Here is a 20,679-nt window from a genome sequence, read left to right as displayed (position 1 = left end):
AGTACACTACAGTACACTATAATATAGTACAGTATAATACACTATAGTACACTATAGTACACTATAGTATAGTACAGTATAATACACTATAGTACACTATAGTATAGTACAGTATAATACACTACAGTACACTATAATATAGTACAGTATAATACACTATAGTACACTATAGTACAGTATAATACACTATAGTACAGTATAATACACTATAGTACACTATAGTACACTATAGTATAGTACAGTGTAATACACTATAGTACACTATAGTATAGTACAGTGTAATACACTACAGTACACTATAATATAGTACAGTATAATACACTATAGTACACTATAGTACAGTATAATACACTATAGTACAGTATAATACACTATAGTACACTATAGTACACTATAGTATAGTACAGTGTAATACACTATAGTACACTATAGTACACTATAGTATAGTACAGTATAATACACTATAGTATAGTACATTATAATACACTATCGTACACTACACTATAGTACACTATAGTACAGTACACTATAGTACAGTATAATACACTATAGTACACTATAGGATAGTACAGTATAGTGCAGTATAGTACATTATCGTACACTACAGTATAGTGCACTATAGTACAGTATATAATAGTATTATAAACTATAGTAGTGTAATACACTATAGTACAGTGTAGTACACTATAGTACAGTATAATACACTATAGTATAGTACACTGTAGTACACTATAGTACACTATTGTACAGTATAGTACAGTACACTATAGTACAGTATAGTACACTATATAGTTCACTGCAGTATAGTACACTATAGTACAGTATAGTACGTACAGTACACTATAGTACAGTATAGTACATACAGTGCACTATAGTACACTATATAGTTCACTGCAGTATAGTACACTTCCTGTTATTCTTGTTCTTCTTCTTCTTCTCATTCTTCACATTACGTTTAGGGTAAGGACACTGTTCTCACCTGCACTATAGAGTTCCATGTCAGCTCTGATTTATGTTTGACTATCCCATCCCTAACCTGTCCCCAGGAACCTGAGCTCAGTGAATGAGAAGACCAGGCGGCAGATGCGGGAGACCAACGGTCTGGTGGATGCCCTGGTAGGATACGTCCAGGCCTCCGTACAGGATGGCAAGGTGGAGGAAAAGGTGAGACCAAGCACATTGTAGAATAATAATTGCATTATTGATTGGATATATATATATAGTACCTTTCCAGATGCTCAAAGCACTTTGCAATGAAAGGGGAAACTCACCTCAACCAACAATTTCCTACCTGGGTGATGCCACAGCAGGCATTTTACACCAGACCCCTTACCACGCATCAGATAATCTCATTTGAGTATGGACCTAATCATTTTTCTGTGTGTTTCCAGGGTGTGGAGAACACTTTATGTGTCCTGAGGAACCTCTCCTACCAACTGTACAGTGAGATCCCGCCATCAGCCCTGCTACGTCTGGAAGGACCAACCAGAGGCCAGGAAACCAGCAGGAGCGAAGCCATTGGTTGCTTTACCCCTCAGAGCAAGAAAGTCAAAGATGTATGTGTCTCACTGTCAATCCTCTTATAGTCTTCTTGTCCTCCTTCTTCCGTCGTCGTCGTCGTCGTTGTTCTTCTTTGTTCTTGTTCTTCTGTCAGTTTAGCAGTTGAACCTTAATTGTCTTAATGGTATTCAGAATGACCCTGTCTGTGTGAAAATGGAACTCCTTTATCACATTGACCCCTTTTACCCTTCTTTCAGAGGAAGAACCAGGACATGTCTACGTTCACGGAGGTGGCCCGCGTACCCAAGGGTCTGGAGTGGCTGTGGCACCCCCAGGTAGTGGGGCTGTATAACAGAGTGCTGCAGGGCTGTGAGACCAACTCCACCACCCGCGAGGCTGCAGCCGGGGCTCTGCAGAACATCACCGCAGGAGACAAGAGGGTGAGTGTTGAGAATTACCCATGCCTATAGGTCCCGTGTGGTTCAGTTGGTAGAGCATGGTGTTTGCAACGCCAGGGTTGTGGGTTCGATTCCCACGGGGGACCAGTACGGAGAAAAAATGTATGAAATGTATGCATTCACTACTGTAAGTTGCTCTGGATAAGAGCGTCTGCTAAATGACTAAAATGTTAATGCAATTCAGCAGACAGAGCAAGATGTGATTGGGGTACAATGTACAGTAACTTAAGTAGGTTGGGAATACTGTCCTACACTCTTAGAAAGAAAGCTGTCCCCTTAGGAGAACCCTTTCAAGAACCCTTTGGGTTCCATGTAGAACTCTTTCCACAGAAGATTCTACATGGAACCCAATAGGGTTCTACCTGGAACCAAAGGGCGTTCTTCTATGGGGACAGCCGAAGAACCCTTTTGGAACCCTTTTTTCTAAAAGTGTAAAATGACCTCTCTCTCTCTGTCCCAAGAGAGGGAGCAGCTCCAAGCCAGATCATTCACATTGATCAGGTTTATAACTCTGTCCAGAAACAAGCCCTATCCCAGACACTTGTGGTGATCTGAGGATTTGAGCAAATCCTATGATGGTAGGGGTTGTTTATGGACAAGGCCAAATACAGCATTTAAAGTGTTCTTGACTTGGACGTGCCTTTCAATGAATCTCTCCCTCTCCTTCCTCAGTGGGCGGAGGTGCTGAGTCACGTGGCTCTGGAGCAAGAGAGGATGCTTCCTGTGATGTTGGACAAACTGAGGACCAATAATGACCTGGAGCTGAGATCCCTCACAGGCTTCCTTAGAAACCTGTCACGCCATGCCAAGGACAAGAACGCCATGGGTCAGTAACCGTAGACAATACGTGTGTACGCAGTAGTACCTTTGACCCACTTCAATATAAAAGTAATAGTAATTTTGTCACAGATGGGAAATTGGTTGCGGCATACGTTTTTTTAATATTTTTTTTTAAACATGACATCATGAGAACAGTAGATCTCAGCAGAAATCAGACTTTCATGTAAATTAGGGATTGATTTCATGGCAATGTGAGATTTGCATGAACATTTGCATTACATATTTGGAACACAATTTGTCACAATTTGTCCTTGAATGACATATAAGCGAAACCAGATGGGGGGGAAAACCCATTTATTTCATGCTAGAGCAAGGACCAACAACACAACTACAGGTCGACCAATAAAACGTTCCTCTCTCCAGCCACAAAGGTAGTGAACAACCTGGTGACCGAACTGCCTGTTGACTGTCAGCAGAAGGAGCCGTCCAGCGATGTGGTGGTCAACATCTGTGGAACGTTGAACAACTTGGTGACATCCAGCACCATCGCAGCCCGGGACATCGCCTTCTTCGACGGGCTGCAGAAACTAGTGGCCATTAAGAACTCCCACGACAGCAGGTATGGAATGGGAGGAATATTGGTAGCAGTGTTTCTGCTGGTATTAAAACCTTTTATGGCTAGGGGTTCCGCTAGCGGAACGTTTCCCCAACATCCGGTGAAATGGCAGAGCACGAAATTCAAAACAATTATTAGAAATATTTAACTTACATATATTCACAAGTGCAATACACCAAATTAAAGCTTAACTTCTTGTTAATCTAGCCACCGTGTCAGATTTCAAAAAGGCTTTACGGCGAAAGCAAACCATGCTATTATCTGAGGACAGCACCCAGCATACCAACACATGAAAATCAGATTTCAACCCGGACGTGAAAATACCGCCCGCTAGCCCGAAGAGGTTTTAACCTGGTGTTTAATAGAAACGGGTGGCATCAAGAACTCATGGAAAACAGAAAGGAAAACGCAGCACACTGCTGCTCGTGCTCCCAGGTGATATTTATTTATAACAACGTTTCGACCCTTAGGTCTTCATTAGGCGTTCACATCCCAGGTGGGGGCATATATAGGGGCAGTACTCAGTGACATCACTTCCTGAAACAGGAGATTAAAAAAATATATTATAACATAGTTTAACAATATTAACATTCAATATATCAAAATATATGATCATACACAGAGAGTGTGATCAATATTTACAATAACATTTAAAAAAAATAACACAATTTAGACATATTGAAACTATAAAAACGTTTTCAAGTCAAACTCCTCGTTAAGGCCAAGAGGAGACAGTGGGTTGAGCCTGTGGATCCATAAAGATTCCCTTTGAAGACGTTTCCTCTCAATGTCCCCTCTCCTGCAGGACATCTTGACCATTTCTATTGCATTGTATTTCAGAGAACTAATAGGATGTCCAGCTTGTACAAAATGAACAGCAACCTGATTTTTTTGTCTCCCCTGTCCGTATATTGCTGCGTTGCTCACTGATCCGTGTCTTAAGGCTCCTACGGGTTTTCCCTATGTAAGACAGACCACAACGATATTTCAACATGTAAATAACATTTGGGGACATGCAGGTAATCAGGACCTTGATCTTAAATCTTTGTCCTGTGTGGGAGTGGGTAAATGAGTTGCATTTGAACTCCCACGACAGCGGGTATGGAATGGGAGGAATATTGGTAGCAGTGTTTCTGCTGGTATTTAACCTGGTGTTTAAGAGAAATTGGTGGCCTGGCCTCCCGGATGGCTCAGTCGTCTAAGGCACTGCATCACAGTGCTAAGCTATGCTGCTAAAGCTCCTGGTTCGAGTCCGGGCTCTGACGTAGCCAGCCGCGACTGGGAGACGCACAATTGGCCCTGCGTCGTCCGGGTTAGTGTAGGGTTTGGCCGGCAGGGATGTTTTTGTCCCATCACGCGACTCCTGTGGTGTTGCCGGGCGCAATGCACGTTGACACGGTCACCAGATGTACAGTGTTTCCTCCGACACATTGGTGCGGCTGGCTTCTGGGTTGGATGGGGCATTGTGTCAAGAAGCAGTGCGGCTTGGTTGGGTTGTGTCTCGGAGGACGCACTGCTCTCGACCTTCACCTCTCCCGAGTTCGTACGGGAGTTGCAGCGATAGGACAAGACTGTAACTACCAATTGGATACCATGAAATTGGGAGAAAAAGAGGTTAAAAAAAACTCCCATGACAGCTGGTATGGAATGGGAGGAATATTGGTAGCAGTGTTTCTGCTGGTATTTAACCTGATGTTTAATAGAAACTGGTGGCCATTAAGAACTCCCATGACAGCAGGTATATGCAAAATGAGTAGGAATGTTGTGACAAAAGATTTTACTGACCACGCGATTTGACGAGGAAATGTCCAGGGTTCGAGTGTGAATGGTAATAGTAAAGGCGAGAGTGGACAGCCCTGTCTCGTTCTGCAACAGCGAAGAGTTAGACTTGTTAGTATGCATACAGGCTCTCGGCTATACTAGTGCCTAGAGTTTTTTCTGGTCAGTTATTATGAGTGACAGCCATTCAGATGGCCACTTCTTCACTATTGGTCCCCATAGTGACAGTGTTTCCAAGAGGAGTGGATACTGAATACAATTTGCATACTCTATACCACCTTTCAGACAATGTGGTAACACATTTCCCTAGCATTTACCCAGCCCTGTCTTTCTGTCCCTGCCTTAAGCACACAGGTGTAGTATTATGAGGCCATGACTGAAATGGGAAAAATATCCTTCTCTTCTAATGCTCCTTGGTCTTGGAACAAGTTGCAAAATACTTTAAAACTGGAGGAGAGGAAATCACTTGCTGAGTAAATCTCTGATATAGGATAATGTTGTTGACCATTGTGATTTTTTTTATGTTTTGTCTTGTAATGTGTACACACTGACTTCTTCCTGCTGACATCTTGCCAGGTCCCCCTCCAAAAATAGTCATTTTTTTCCTGGTTAAATTAAGGTTAAATAAAAGGTTAAATAAAAGGTTAAATAAAAGGTTAAATAAAAGGTTAAATAAAAATAAACGAGTAGAAACAATACCTAATTTCACTTCCACGATAAGGATGCTTACCTCTCAAATTAGGACAATGTCTACTTGATCAGCCCAGGGTATATAATAATTACTGTCCCCCAGTGTATTGATTGGTAGCAGGCATATAATATTTACTGTCCCTGGTATATTGATTGGTAGCAGCTATATAATATTTACTGTCCCTGGTATATTGATTGGTAGCAGCTATATAATATTTACTGTCCCTGGTATATTAATTGGTAGCAGCTATATAATATTTACTGTCCCTGGTATATTAATTGGTAGCAGCTATATAATATTTGTTGCGGTGTTGCAATCTACTGCAGAGATAGCTTGCAGAGTTCTGTCCTGCTATCCAGGTCTGTACCCAAACAATTTGAACTTCTACTTTTAAAAATCCACCTCTCCAAAAACAAGTCTCTCACCGTTGCCGCCTGCTATAGACCCCCCTCGGCCCCTAGCTGTGCTCTGGACACCATATGTGAACTGATTGCCCCCCATCTATCTTCAGAGCTTGTGCTACTAGGCGACCTAAACTGGGACATGCTTAACACCCCAGCCATTCTACAATCCAAGCTTGATGCCCTCAATCTCACACAAATTATTAATGAACCCACCAGGTACAACCCCAAAGCCGCAAACACTGGCACCCTCATAGATATCATCCTAACCAATGTGCCCTCTAATTACACCTCTGCTGTTTTCAACCAAGATCTCAGCGATCACTGCCTCATTGCCTGCACCCGTAATGGGTCAGCGGTCAAACGACCTCCACTCATCACTGTCAAACGCTCCCTGAAACATTTCAACGAGCAAGCCTTTCTAATCGACCTGGCCCTGGTATCCTGGAAGGATATTGACCTCATCCCGTCAGTAGAGGATGCCTGGTTATTTTTTTAAAATGCCTTCCTCTCCATCTTAAATAAGCATGCCCCTTTCAAGAAATTTAGAACCAGGAACAGATATAGCCCTTGGTTCTCCCCAGACCTGACTGCCCTTAACCAACACAAAAATATCCTGTGGCGTTCTGCATTAGCATCGAACTGCCCCCGCGATATGCAACTTTTTAGGGAAGTTAGAAACCAATACACACAGGCAGTTAGAAACGCCAAGGCTAGCTTTTTCAAACAGAAATTTGCTTCGTGCAACTCCAACTCTAAAAAGTTCTGGGACATTGTAAAGTCCATGGAGAATAAGAACACCTCCTCCCAACTGCCCACTGCACTGAGGATAGGAAACTCTGTCACCACCGATAAGCCCACTATAATTGAGAATTTCAATAAGCATTTTTCTATGGCTGGCCATGCTTTCCACCTAACTACCCCTACTGCATTCAACAGCACTGCACCCCCCACAGCTACTCGCCCAAGCCTCCCCCATTTCTCCTTCTCCCAAATCCATTCAGCTGATGTTCTGAAAGAGCTGCAAAATCTGGACCCCTACAAATCAGCTGGGCTTGACAATCTGGACCCTTTCTTTCTAAAATTATCTGCCGAAATTATTGCAACCCCTATTACTAGCCTGTTCAACCTCTCTTTCGTGTCGTCTGAGATTCCCATAGATTGGAAAGCAGCTGCTGTCATCCCCCTCTTCAAAGGAGGTGACACTCTTGACCCAAGTTGCTACAGACCTATATCCATCCTACCCTGCCTTTCTAAGGTCTTCGAAAGCCAAGTCAACAAACAGATTACCGACTATTTTGAATCCCACCGCACCCTCTCCGCTATGCAATCTGGTTTCAGAGCTGGTCATGGGTGCACCTCAGCCACGCTCAAGGTCCTAAACGACATCGTAACCGCCATCGATAAGAAACATTACTGTGCTGCCGTATTCATTGACCTGGCCAAAGCTTTTGACTCTGTTAATCACCACATCCTCATCGGCAGACTTAGTAGCCTTGGTTTCTCAAACGATTGCGTCGCCTGGTTCACCAACTACTTCTCTGACAGAGTTCAGTGTGTCAAATCGGAGGGCCTACTGTCTGGACCTCTGGCAGTCTCTATGGGGGTACCACAGGGTTCAATTCTTGGGCCAACTCTTTTCTCTGTATACATAAATGATGTCGCTCTTGCTGCTGGTGAATCTCTGATCCACCTCTACGCAGACGACACCATTCTGTATACTTCTGGCCCTTCTTTGGACACTGTGTTAACAACCCTCCAGACGAGCTTCAATGCCATTCAACTCTCCTTCCGTGGTCTCCAACTGCTCCTAAACACAAGTAAAACTAAATGTATGCTCTTCAACCGATCGCTGCCTGCACCTGCCCGCCCATCCAGCATCACTTCTCTGGACGGTTCTAACTTAGAATTTGTGGACAACTACAAATACCTAGGTGTCTGGTTAGACTGTAAACTCTCCTTCCAGACTCACATCAATCATCTCCAATCCAAAGTGAAATCTAGAATTAGCTTCCTATTTCGCAACAAAGCATCCTTCACTCATGCTGCCAAACATACCCTCGTAAAACTGACCATCCTACCAATCCTCGACTTCGGCGATGTCATTTACAAAATAGCCTCCAATACCCTACTCAACAAGCTGGATGCAGTCTATCACAGTGCCATCCGTTTTGTCACCAAAGCCCCATATACAACCCACCACTGCGACCTGTATGCTCTCGTTGGCTGGCCTTCACTTCATCATCGTCGCCAAACACATTGGCTCCAGGTCATCTACAAGACCCTGCTAGGTAAAGTCCCCCCTTATCTCCGCTCACTGGTCACCATAGCAGCACCCACCTGTAGCACGCGCTCCAGCAGGTATATCTCTCTGGTCACCCCTAAAGCCAACTCCTCCTTTGGTCGTCTCTCCTTCCAGTTCTCAGCTGCCAATGATTGGAACGAACTACAAAAATCTCTAAAACTGGAAACACTTATCTCCCTCACTAGCTTTAAGCACCTGCTATCAGAGCAGCTCACAGATCTCTGCACCTGTACATAGCCCATCTTTAATTGAGCCCAAACTACTACCTTTTCCCCTACTGTATTTATTTATTTTATTTATTTTGCTCCTTTGCACCATATTATTTATATTTATATTTTAACTTTTAACTTTCTTCAAACTACAAATCTACCATTCCAGTGTTTTTTTCTTGCCATACTTTATTTACTTTGCCACCATGGCATTTTTTGCCTTTACCTCCATTATCTCACATCATTTGCTCACATTGTATATAGTCTTATTTTTTTTCTACTGCATCATTGATTGTATGTTGTTTTACTCCATGTGTAACTCTGTGTTTTTGTATGTTGTCGAACTGCTTTGCTTTATCTTGGCCAGGTCGCAATTGTAAATGAGAACTTGTTCTCAACTTGCCTACCTGGTTAAATAAAGGTGAAATAAAATAAAATAAATAAATAAATAAATTTACTGTCCCTGGTATATTGATTGGTAGCAGCTATATAATATTTACTGTCCCTGGTATATTGATTGGTAGCAGCTATATAATATTTACTGTCCCTGGTATATTAATTGGTAGCAGCTATATAATATTTACTGTCCCTGGTATATTGATTGGTAGCAGCTATATAATATTTACTGTCCCTGGTATATTGATTGGTAGCAGCTATATAATATTTACTGTCCCTGGTATATTGATTGGTAGCAGGTATATCATATTTACTGTCCCTGGTGTGTAAATATTCCAGTTATGTATTAGCTACTGGGAACTAAGTTTTGTCTTGTGTCTTGAAAGAACAGTCAAACTGAAAGTCTTCAACAAAAAGCTAAGGCAGTCCTTTTGTGATCTTTTAATTAAGAAAAGTCAAACTGAAAGTCCTTTTGGGATCTTAATTAAGTCTTGAACTCTTTCATCTTGAAAAACCCTGCTTTAGAACATTCCAGCGAATCTCAAGTCCAACTGCTAGTTTTTAACCTCGTCACGACTTCCGCCGAAGTCGGTTCCTCTCCTTGTTCGGGCGGCGTTCGGCGGTCGACGTCACCGGTTTTCGAACCATCGCCGATCCACCTTTAATTTTTCCATTTGTCTTGTCTTGTTTTCCTACACACCTGGTTTCAATTCCCTCAGTATTAGACGTGTATATAACCCCCTGTTCCCCCCATGTCTGTGTGTGGAATTATTTGTTGTTTCGTGTATGTGCACACTAGACTGGTTTGCGCTGGGTTATGTCAACCCACATTGTGATTAGTGTTCTTAGTGCCAAAATAAAAGGCTCCTTTGGCTACCCGACTTCTGCTCTCCTGCGCCTGACTCCCTTACAGCCAGTTACGCATACCTAACGAACCTGACCTTCATGTTGTCTCTCTTGTAGCCCTGCTAGTTTTTAACCTGGTCTTCATGTTGTCTCTCTTGTAGCCCTGCTAGTTTTTAACCTGGTCTTCATGATGTCTCTCTTGTAGCCCTGCTAGTTTTTAACCTGGTCTTCATGTTGTTTCTCTTATAGCCCTGCTAGTTCATAACCTGATCTTCATGTTGTTTCTCTTATAGCCCTGCTAGTTTTTAACCTGATCTTCATGTTGTCTCTCTTGTAGCCCTGCTAGTTTTTAACCTGGCCTGCTAGTTTTTAACCTGGTCTTCATGTTGTCTCTCTTGTAGTCCTGGGAAGCTGAAAGCATCCAAAGCAGCAGCAACAGTCCTCTGCAACATGTTCCAATACAAGAAGCTGCACAAGGACTACAAACAGGTGAGAAACACCACTGGAGAACGGTAGAGAGGAGGATCATAGACTACTGGAGAACGGTAGAGAGGAGGGTCATAGACTACTGGAGAACGGTAGAGAGGAGGATCATAGACTACTGGAGAACGGTAGAGAGGAGGATCATAGACTACTGGAGAACGGTAGAGAGGAGGGGGTACTATGGACAGAACACATGTTCTCTAGTACTAGGAGAGAGAGGAGGGGGTACTATGGACAGAACACATGTTATCTAGTACTAGGAGAGAGGAGGGGGTACTATGGACAGAACACATGTTCTCTAGTACTAGGAGAGAGGGGGGGGTACTATGGACAGAACACATGTTCTCTAGTACTAGGAGAGAGGAGGTGGACAGAACACATGTTCTCTAGTACTAGGAGAGAGGAGGGGGTACTATGGACAGAACACATGTTCTCTAGTACTAGGAGAGAGAGGAGGGGGTACTATGGACAGAACACATGTTCTCTAGTACTAGGAGAGAGGAGGTGGACAGAACACATGTTCTCTAGTACTAGGAGAGAGGAGGTTGAGAAGTCTCATTGCTGGGTCATTTAGTTGGAAGGGGATACTAACACACACTGCTATGTGAATCACAGCAACAGTCAGGAGTAAGCTTTCTGAGCAAACCACTGATATTGTACATTACAGGGGCGTAGGTATGGGTGGGCCCGGGAGCCAGATTACACATTACAGTGTGTATATATATATATATATATTTACACTGTATATGTTCTGTGTTCCAAACAGGACATTATTTGTCTTTTTACCTAAACATGCAAAAACCATTAGATAGAATTGATAGCAAGCAGTACACTGGGTTAGTCCGATTTGATTAAATATAACAGAACAGATGACCAAGAATGACATTCACTCTCGTAGGATGGGTTGCCAAAAATAACTAACTGAAAGCCACATCCCCTAATAAGCCATGAATATGACTAGATTGAGGTATTCAGTATGTCACTGTGCTTCTATGGCTATATGCACCAATGCTCTGACTACTTCATTTGTTCATTTAGCAAACAAGACAGCTTTATTAGTTTATTGTTTATTTATTAGTCAACGCAACTAAATTTCAGCTTTCATTAGCTTTAAAACAGCAACATTTTCTCTCAACCTCATGGCAAAATGTGTAGAATAGCATGAGATGAGCTATACAGGTGCACATTTTCCTCTCTGTCCCATGGCTAAAGTGTGTTTAATTACAGGAAATTAGCTTTAATACAGCAACATTTTCTCTCAGCCTCATGGCAAAATCTGTAGAATAGCATGAGATTAGCTTTAAAACAGCAACATTTTTCTCTTTCCCCAATGGCAAAATGTGTAAAACGAATGGAAGTTAGCTGCTCCACCGAAAAAAGAAAAAAAAATTCATATATATTTAAAAAATAGCTACGTGAATACAGTATTAGGACATTGGTTAATAATGAGTAGTGAGGGGGATTCCCTGTGTGAATACAGTATTAGGACATTGGTTAATAATGAGTAGTGAGGGGGATTCCCTGTGTGAATACAGTATTAGGACATTGGTTAATAATGAGTAGTGAGGGGGATTCCCTGTGTGAATACAGTATTAGGACATTGGTTAATAATGAGTAGTGAGGGGGATTCCCTGTGTGAATACAGTATTAGGACATTGGTTAATAATGAGTAGTGAGGGGGATTCCCTGTGTGAATACAGTATTAGGACATTGGTTAATAATGAGTAGTGAGGGGGATTCCCTGTGTGAATACAGTATTAGGACATTGGTTAATAATGAGTAGTGAGGGGGATTCCCTGTGTGAATACAGTATTAGGACATTGGTTAATAATGAGTAGTGAGGGGGATTCCCTGTGTGAATACAGTATTAGGACATTGGTTAATAATGAGTAGTGAGGGGGATTCCCTGTGTGAATACAGTATTAGGACATTGGTTAATAATGAGTAGTGAGGGGGATTCCCTGTGTGAATACAGTATTAGGACATTGGTTAATAATGAGTAGTGAGGGGGATTCCCTGTGTGAATACAGTATTAGGACATTGGTTAATAATGAGTAGTGAGGGGGATTCCCTGTGTGAATACAGTATTAGGACATTGGTTAATAATGAGTAGTGAGGGGGATTCCCTGTGTGAATACAGTATTAGGACATTGGTTAATAATGAGTAGTGAGGGGGATTCCCTGTGTGAATACAGTATTAGGACATTGGTTAATAATGAGTAGTGAGGGGGATTCCCTGTGTGAATACAGTATTAGGACATTGGTTAATAATGAGTAGTGAGGGGGATTCCCTGTGTGAATACAGTATTAGGACATTGGTTAATAATGAGTAGTGAGGGGGATTCCCTGTGTGAATACAGTATTAGGACATTGGTTAATAATGAGTAGTGAGGGGGATTCCCTGTGTGAATACAGTATTAGGACATTGGTTAATAATGAGTAGTGAGGGGGATTCCCTGTGTGAATACAGTATTAGGACATTGGTTAATAATGAGTAGTGAGGGGGATTCCCTGTGTGAATACAGTATTAGGACATTGGTTAATAATGAGTAGTGAGGGGGATTCCCTGTGTGAATACAGTATTAGGACATTGGTTAATAATGAGTAGTGAGGGGGATTCCCTGTGTGAATACAGTATTAGGACATTGGTTAATAATGAGTAGTGAGGGGGATTCCCTGTGTGAATACCTCTCCTTTTCCTGTTGCTCTATTTTCAACTACAGTAGCTACAATGCTGTCTGCTGTCTTCTCTTGTCTGGTAGGGGAATCAGAGCTGTCCATATTCTAATAAAAATACTTCCCTAACTGTTCCTACCTACTGTAGTCTGTATGTTCACACACGATGACTCCCAGGGAGTGGCTTGCTAGAAAGATTGCTTTTTAGATGGTGGTCTGCCTCGCCTAAAGGTGCAGCTCTCTCTCTGTGTCTTTCGCTCTCTCTCTGTCTCTCTCTCTGTCTCTCTCTGTCTCTGTCTCTCCCTCTCTCTCTGTGTCTCGCTCTCTCTGTGTCTCTCGCTCTCTCTCTGTCTCTCTGTCTCTCTCTCTCTCTGTGTCTCTCGCTCTCTCTCTGTGTCTCTCGCTCTCTCTCTGTCTCTGTGTCTCTGTCTCTCTCTCTCTCTCTCTGTGTCTCCGTCTCTCTCTCTCTGTCTCTCGCTCTCTCTCTGTCTCTATGTCTCTCTCTCTCTGTCTCTCGCTCTCTCTCTGTGTCTCTCTCTGTGTCTCTCGCTCTCTCTCTGTCTCTCTCTCTCTGTGTCTCTCTCTCTCTGTGTCTCTCTCTCTCTCTGTCTCTCTCTCCCTCTCTCTCTCTTTTTCTCTCTCTCTTTTTCTCTCTCTCGGTCTCTCGCTCTGTCTCTGTCTCTCGCTCTGTCTCTGTCTCTCTCTGTGTCTCTGTGTCTCTCTGTGTCTCTGTCTCTCTCTGTGTCTCTGTCTCTCTCTCTCTCTGTGTCTCTGTCTCTCTCTGTCTCTCGCTCTCTCTCTGTCTCTATGTCTCTCTCTCTCTGTCTCTCGCTCTCTCTCTGTCTCTATGTCTCTCTCTCTGTCTCTATGTCTCTCTCTCTCTGTCTCTCGCTCTCTCTCTGTCTCTATGTCTCTCTCTCTGTCTCTCGCTCTCTCTCTGTGTCTCTCGCTCTCTCTCTGTGTCGCTCTCTGTGTCTCTGTGTCTCTCTCTCTCTCTGTCTCTCTCTCTCTTTTTCTCTCTCTCTTTTTCTCTCTCTCTGTCTCTCTCTCTCTTTTTTCTCTCTCTGTCTGTCTGTCTGTCTGTCTGTCTGTCTGTCTGTCTGTCTGTCTGTCTGTCTGTCTGTCTGTCTGTCTGTCTGTCTGTCTGTCTGTCTGTCTGTCTGTCGGTCTGTCTCTCGTCCTCTCTCTCTCTACTCTCTCTCTCTCCTCTCTCTCTCTCCTTCTCTCTCTCTCTCTCTCTCTCTCTCTCTCTCTCTCTCTCTCTCTCTCTCTCTCTCTCCTCTCTCTCTCTCCTCTCTCTCTCTCTCTCTCACTCACATACTCAGGGCATTTCCCGATGAACAAGTCTGAACACTCCCACTATATTTACCTCCCTCTACAATACCTGCAGAACTATTTTAACAGTTTCGTGTTAAAATAAACTATTCAAAACATTGATTGGTAGCAGCTATATAATAATTACTGTCCCTGGTATATTGATTGGTAGCAGGTATATCATATTTACTGTCCCTGGTGTTTAAATATTACAGTTACTATTAGCTACTGGGAACTAAGTTTTGTCTTGTATCTTGAAAGAACAGTCAAACTGAAAGCCTACAACAAAAAGCCAAGTGGACAGGCTAAACAGTTTGAGACATCCTTTTGATATATGTCCTGACAAAATGTCTTTCATGTTTGTGTTTTACAGAAAGGATTCACACGACCTGACTTTGCAGACGTGACCATCTAAAAAGGAACAGATGCAATGTCTCTCTCTCTTTCTGTCGAGTGGCTGGAAACGCGTGTGAACACTTCAGTGATCAAGGACCGTCTGTCAAACTGAGAACAGCACCTTGGGCTTCTTCCTACTTACGCACACATGGAGTTAGATGGACTACACTATAGAGTTAGATGGACTACACTATAGAGTTAGATGGACTACACTACAGAGTTAGATGGACTACACTACAGAGTTAGATGGACTACACTACAGAGTTAGATGGACTACACTACAGAGTTAGATGGACTACACTACAGAGTTAGATGGACTACACTACAGAGTTAGATGGACTACACTACAGAGTTAGATGGACTACACTACAGAGTTAGATAGACTACACTACAGAGTTAGATGGACTACACTATGGGGTTAGATGGACTACACTACAGAGTTAGATGGACTACACTACAGAGTTAGATGGACTACACTATAGAGTTAGATGGACTACACTATAGAGTTAGATGGACTACACTACAGAGTTAGATGGACTACACTACAGAGTTAGATGGACTACACTACAGAGTTAGATGGACTACACTACAGAGTTAGATGGACTACACTACAGAGTTAGATGGACTACACTACAGAGTTAGATGGACTACACTACAGAGTTAGATGGACTCTAAAGAAAGTGACAATAAAGATGGAACCTGTATAGGGACAACCTTGATGTTGTTCTATGATGAAAACGGATCCTCACTTTCCCCCTGTTTTAATGCCGTATGTATTCAATGCTGTATGTTTGAATGTTTTATGTTGAATGCTGTATGGACTTTATGGTGGATTCAGGGACCTTTTTTTTCTTTTTTTCGTCAATGCAACAAATCATACTGCTGTAACCAATAATGCTATATGGCTCTTACAGTTTCTCCCTGCCCCACCCAGAGATGGTTTGGCATCAATCACAAAGACTTCTGTGCTCCGTTATGTTAACCTGGTCCCAGATCTGTTTTGTGCTGTATAGCCAACTCCTATGGTCATTGTTACAAGACGGCACACAACTGATCTGGGACCAGGCTAATATTTTGTAGCTCTAACGCAATCACTGACTTAGTACCAAAGCAGCTGTTACAGCCCCCATCCATTGGCTATCTACAGATAGCATCTACTGTAAAGGATGGCTTGCTCTGTGGAATGAAACTATTCTCTTTAATACAGGGCTTTTACTAAGTGGTTGAATTATTGATGTTGTTCATTGTGTTTTTGTATTCGTTTTTCAGTTGCCTGGGGGTTTATTTCTCAGACAAAACCAGAGTATCACTGAGAGTTATAATGAGTTATAAACCAGAGTATCACTGAGAGTTATAATGAGTTATAAACCAGAGTATCACTGAGTTATAATGAGTTATAAACCAGAGTATCACTGAGAGTTATAATGAGTTATAAACCAGAGTATCACTGAGAGTTATAATGAGTTATAAACCAGAGTATCACAGAGTTATAATGAGTTATAAACCAGAATATCACTGAGAGTTATAGTGAGTTATAAACCAGAGTATCACAGAGTTATAATGAGTTATAAACCAGAGTATCACAGAGTTATAATGAGTTATAAACCAGAATATCACAGAGATATAAACCAGAGTATCACTGAGAGTTATAATGAGTTATAAACCAGAATATCACAGAGAGTTATAATGAGTCATAAACCAGAATATCACTGAGAGTTATAATGAGTTATAAACCAGAGTATCACTGAGAGTTATAATGAGTTATAAACCAGAATATCACAGAGTTATAAACCAGAGTATCACTGAAAGTTATAATGAGTTATAAACCAGAATATCACAGAGTTATAAACCAGAGTATCACTGAGAGTTATAATGAGTTATAAACCAGAGTATCACTGAGAGTTATAATGAGTCATAAATTAGAACTGAATTAACGTTTTTAATGAATGTGTGGATAAAACGGAGCTACTGACACCTGCGTGAATGTCCTGAAATTCTAATTCAGCTTTACAGAAACTTTATGAAGTACCTTACATGTTGAATATAGATTTATATAGCAAAAAGATCCTTTCTTGTTTTCAACAACGTTAGTTTTACAAGTTAAGCGGATTTGTCATATCAAACTCATGTCAATGCAATGTTTTAAGTTGATCACTTGCCATAACATACTGTTTGTTTTAATGTCTGGGGTGTTTTCTGGATTAAGTCAACCATCATAGTCCAACATTTATGTTTTCAAGGCTTGTGGGGGGGGGGGGGAGCATGCATTCGTTGTTACTCTCTTTAAGAGAATGCTGCAATATTGGATTTGTATCTTAAGCATAATGTAAATATAAAAATGTTTTGTAAACAGAGCATACAAGTGCATTGGGGTCCCAAGTTATTGACATCTTTGATAAAGATGAGTAAAACTAACTGTATAAAAGACATAATTCAAATATGCGGAGTTCCAATCCATGTGCCAATGCTGTTTATCCAACTCCAGGAAATTACATTTGTTGGATGACACGGAAATAGAGCTCTTTGGCCAGGCACACCATTGGTATATATATATATATATACCAATGGCATCTAAATGAAAATGCGTGAGCAGAAAAGATCCCCATACCTACTGTAAAATATGGTGGTGGAGCTTTGATGTTATGGCGATATGTTCCTTTCACTGGTTCTGGTTGCAAGGGCCATCTCAGTTTCCGGACTTGGAACACATTGAAAACCTTTTTTTTATTTTTTTTTATTTTTACCAGGTAGGCTAGTTGAGAACAAGTTATCATTTATAACTGCAACCTGGCCAAGATAAAGCAAAGCAGTGCGACACAAACAACAACACTGAGTTACACTTGGAATAAACAAGCGTACAGTCAATAACACAATAGAGAAAAAAGAGTCTATATACAGTGTGTGCAAATGGCATGAGGAGGTAAGGCAATAAATAGGCCATAGTAGCAAAGTAATTAAAATTTAGCAGATTAACACTGGAGTGATAGATGAGCAGATGATGATGTGCAAGTTTGAATTGAAGAGGGTAGTCCATAAGAACAGACAAAGGATATCATTGATCTGGATAGATTCTGTATGGAGGAATGGTCTAAGATCCGTCCCAATGTGTCCTCCAACTCATAAAATATTTTGGAGAAAAGCTCAGTGCTGTTATCCTCGCAAGGTGAGGTGTTGAAAACGGGTGTCAATAATTGTTTTATTACTTGTTAACAAAATCTGTTTGTCTGAGCAATTGTAGTAGTATACGTTAATATAATTTCCCAATTTTTTTGGATCATACAATATAGTATTTTACATTTTTTTGTAATTCTTTTAGATTTTCATTTTTGCTAAACTTTATCAAGGGTGTCACTAATTGTGGACCGCACTGTATTTAAATAAGACCTTCCTCTTTAAAGGTGTTGTTCAAGTCTATTTTTGGTATTGATATATATATATATATATATATATATATATATATATATATATTCAATGGGTAAATATAAAGCAGATTTATATATTTTAACTCTATTTTCTTAGTAAAGTATGTTCAGATGAATATTGGTATTAGAATAACATGAATGTTTTGAAAAATATATTTCACGCGACGACGTCTGATCTGCTGTGTCCATAATTGGACCATGAGACTACTCTTAACTCTATCTACCATATGGAAAACATGTATTTTTTATTTTTACATCGTGCTTTTTAACTGTTCACTGCAAATGTGTGTCAAACAAACAGCATATTTTATAACTAATAAAGACAAAGTAATTAAATGGGTTTTGTTATTGAGATTTCATATCTACCAGGGTCAGGAGTTTTTCTTGACTAAGTTACCTGACCAACAGTTGACCAAGTTACCTGACCAACAGTTGACCAAGTTACCTGACCAACAGATGACCAAGTTACCTGACCAACACTTTACCAAGTTACCTGACCAACCGTTGACCAAGTTACCTGACCAACAGTTGACCAAGTTACCTGACCAACAGTTGACCAAGTTACCTGACCAACAGTTGACCATGTTACCTGACCAACAGTTGACCATGCTACCTGACCAACAGTTGACCAAGTTACCTGACCAAGAGATCAAGATCTGTTTAGATTTATTAGAAATAGCCTCTGAAGACCAGGCATTTTGAGATTTATAAGGATGGCAATGAGTGATTATATTTGAAATAATATAATATCTGGCCCAACCTACTGGACTAACATTTATATCTGGCCCAACCTACAGGACTAACCTTTATATCTGGCCCAACCTACAGGACTAACCTTTATATCTGGCCCAACCTACAGGACTAACCTTTATATCTGGCCCAACCTACAGGACTAGCCCTTATATCTGGCCCAACCTACTGGACTAACCTTTATATCTGGCCCAACCTACAGGACTAACCTTTATATCTGGCCCAACCTACAGGACTAACCTTTATATCTGGCCCAACCTACTGGAATAACCTTTATATCTGGCCCAACCTACTGGACTAACCTTTATATCTGGCCCAACCTACTGGACTAACCTTTATATCTGGCCCAACCTACAGGACTAACCTTTATATCTGGCCCAACCTACAGGACTAACCTTTATATCTGGCCCAACCTACTGGACTAACCTTTATATCTGGCCCAACCTACAGGACTAACCTTTATATCTGGCCCAACCTACAGGACTAGCCCTTATATCTGGCCCAACCTACTGGACTAACCTTTATATCTGGCCCAACCTACAGGACTAACCTTTATATCTGGCCCAACCAACAGGACTAACCTTTATATCTGGCCCAACCTACAGGACTAGCCCTTATATCTGGCCCAACCTACTGGACTAACCTTTATATCTGGCTCAACCTACTGGACTAACCTTAATATCTGGCCCAACCTACAGGACTAACCTTTATATCAAATCAAATTTATTTATATAGCCCTTCGTACATCAGCTGAAATCTCAAAGTGCTGTACAGAAACCCAGCCTAAAACCCCAAACAGCAAGCAATGCATGTGAAAGAAGCACGGTGGCTGGGAAAAACTCCCTAGGAAAAACTCCTGAGAAAGGCCAAAAACCTAGGAAGAAACCTAGAGAGGAACCAGGCTATGAGGGGTGGCCAGTCCTCTTCTGGCTGTGCCGGGTGGATATTATAACAGAACATAGTCAAGATGTTAAAATGTTCGTAAATGACCAGCATGGTCAAATAATAATAATCATAGTAATTGTCGAGGGTGCAACAAGCACGTCCGGTGAACAGGTCAGGGTTCCGTAGCCGCAGGCAGAACAGTTGAAACTGGAGCAGCAGCATGGCCAGGTGGACTGGGGACAGCAAGGAGTCATCATGCCAGGTAGTCCTAGGGCTCAGGTCCTCCGAGAGAAAGAAAGAAAGAAAGAAAGAAAGAAAGAGAGAATTAGAGAGAGCATATTTACATTCACACAGGACACCGGATAAGACAAGAGAATACTCCAGATGTAACAGACTGACCCTAGCCCCCCGACACATAAACTACTGCAGCATAAATACTGGAGGCTGAGACAGGAGGGATCAGAAGACACTGTGGCCCCATCCGATGATACCCCCGGACAGGGCCAAACAGGCAGGATATAACCCCACCCACTTTGCCAAAGCACAGCCCCCCACACCACTATCAATATCTGGCCCAACCTACTGGAATAACTCATATCTCTTGCCAAACCTACTGGACTAGCCCTTATATCTGGGCCAACCTACAGGACTAACCTTTATATCTGGCCCAACCTACTGGACTAGCCCTTATATCTGGCCCAACCTACTGGACTAACCTTTATATCTGGCCCAACCTACTGGAATAACTCATATCTCTTGCCAAACCTACTGG

At 41.7% G+C, this 20,679-nt stretch overlaps 1 protein-coding gene across 2 annotated transcripts in view; it reads left to right on the top strand.

The window, feature by feature from the left end:
• The window catches only part of LOC115196574 (plakophilin-3-like), a 51,161-nt gene extending 33,954 nt beyond the window's left edge, over positions 1-17,207 (top strand). For both annotated transcript variants that reach the window (XM_029757417.1, XM_029757416.1), the window contains 7 exons: positions 1,047-1,164; positions 1,392-1,556; positions 1,758-1,940; positions 2,631-2,784; positions 3,162-3,357; positions 10,383-10,470; positions 14,828-17,207. In XM_029757417.1, coding sequence (XP_029613277.1) covers positions 1,047-1,164; positions 1,392-1,556; positions 1,758-1,940; positions 2,631-2,784; positions 3,162-3,357; positions 10,383-10,470; positions 14,828-14,869 — 946 coding nt within the window. In that variant the 3' untranslated portion in view covers positions 14,870-17,207. The remainder of the gene's footprint in view (positions 1-1,046; positions 1,165-1,391; positions 1,557-1,757; positions 1,941-2,630; positions 2,785-3,161; positions 3,358-10,382; positions 10,471-14,827) is intronic.
• The last annotated feature ends 3,472 nt before the right edge of the window (positions 17,208-20,679 follow it).

This window comes from Salmo trutta, chromosome 7 (assembly GCF_901001165.1).
Source record: "Salmo trutta chromosome 7, fSalTru1.1, whole genome shotgun sequence".
Lineage (NCBI taxonomy): Eukaryota > Metazoa > Chordata > Actinopteri > Salmoniformes > Salmonidae > Salmo > Salmo trutta.
This window is presented reverse-complemented; position numbering and strand designations above follow the sequence as displayed.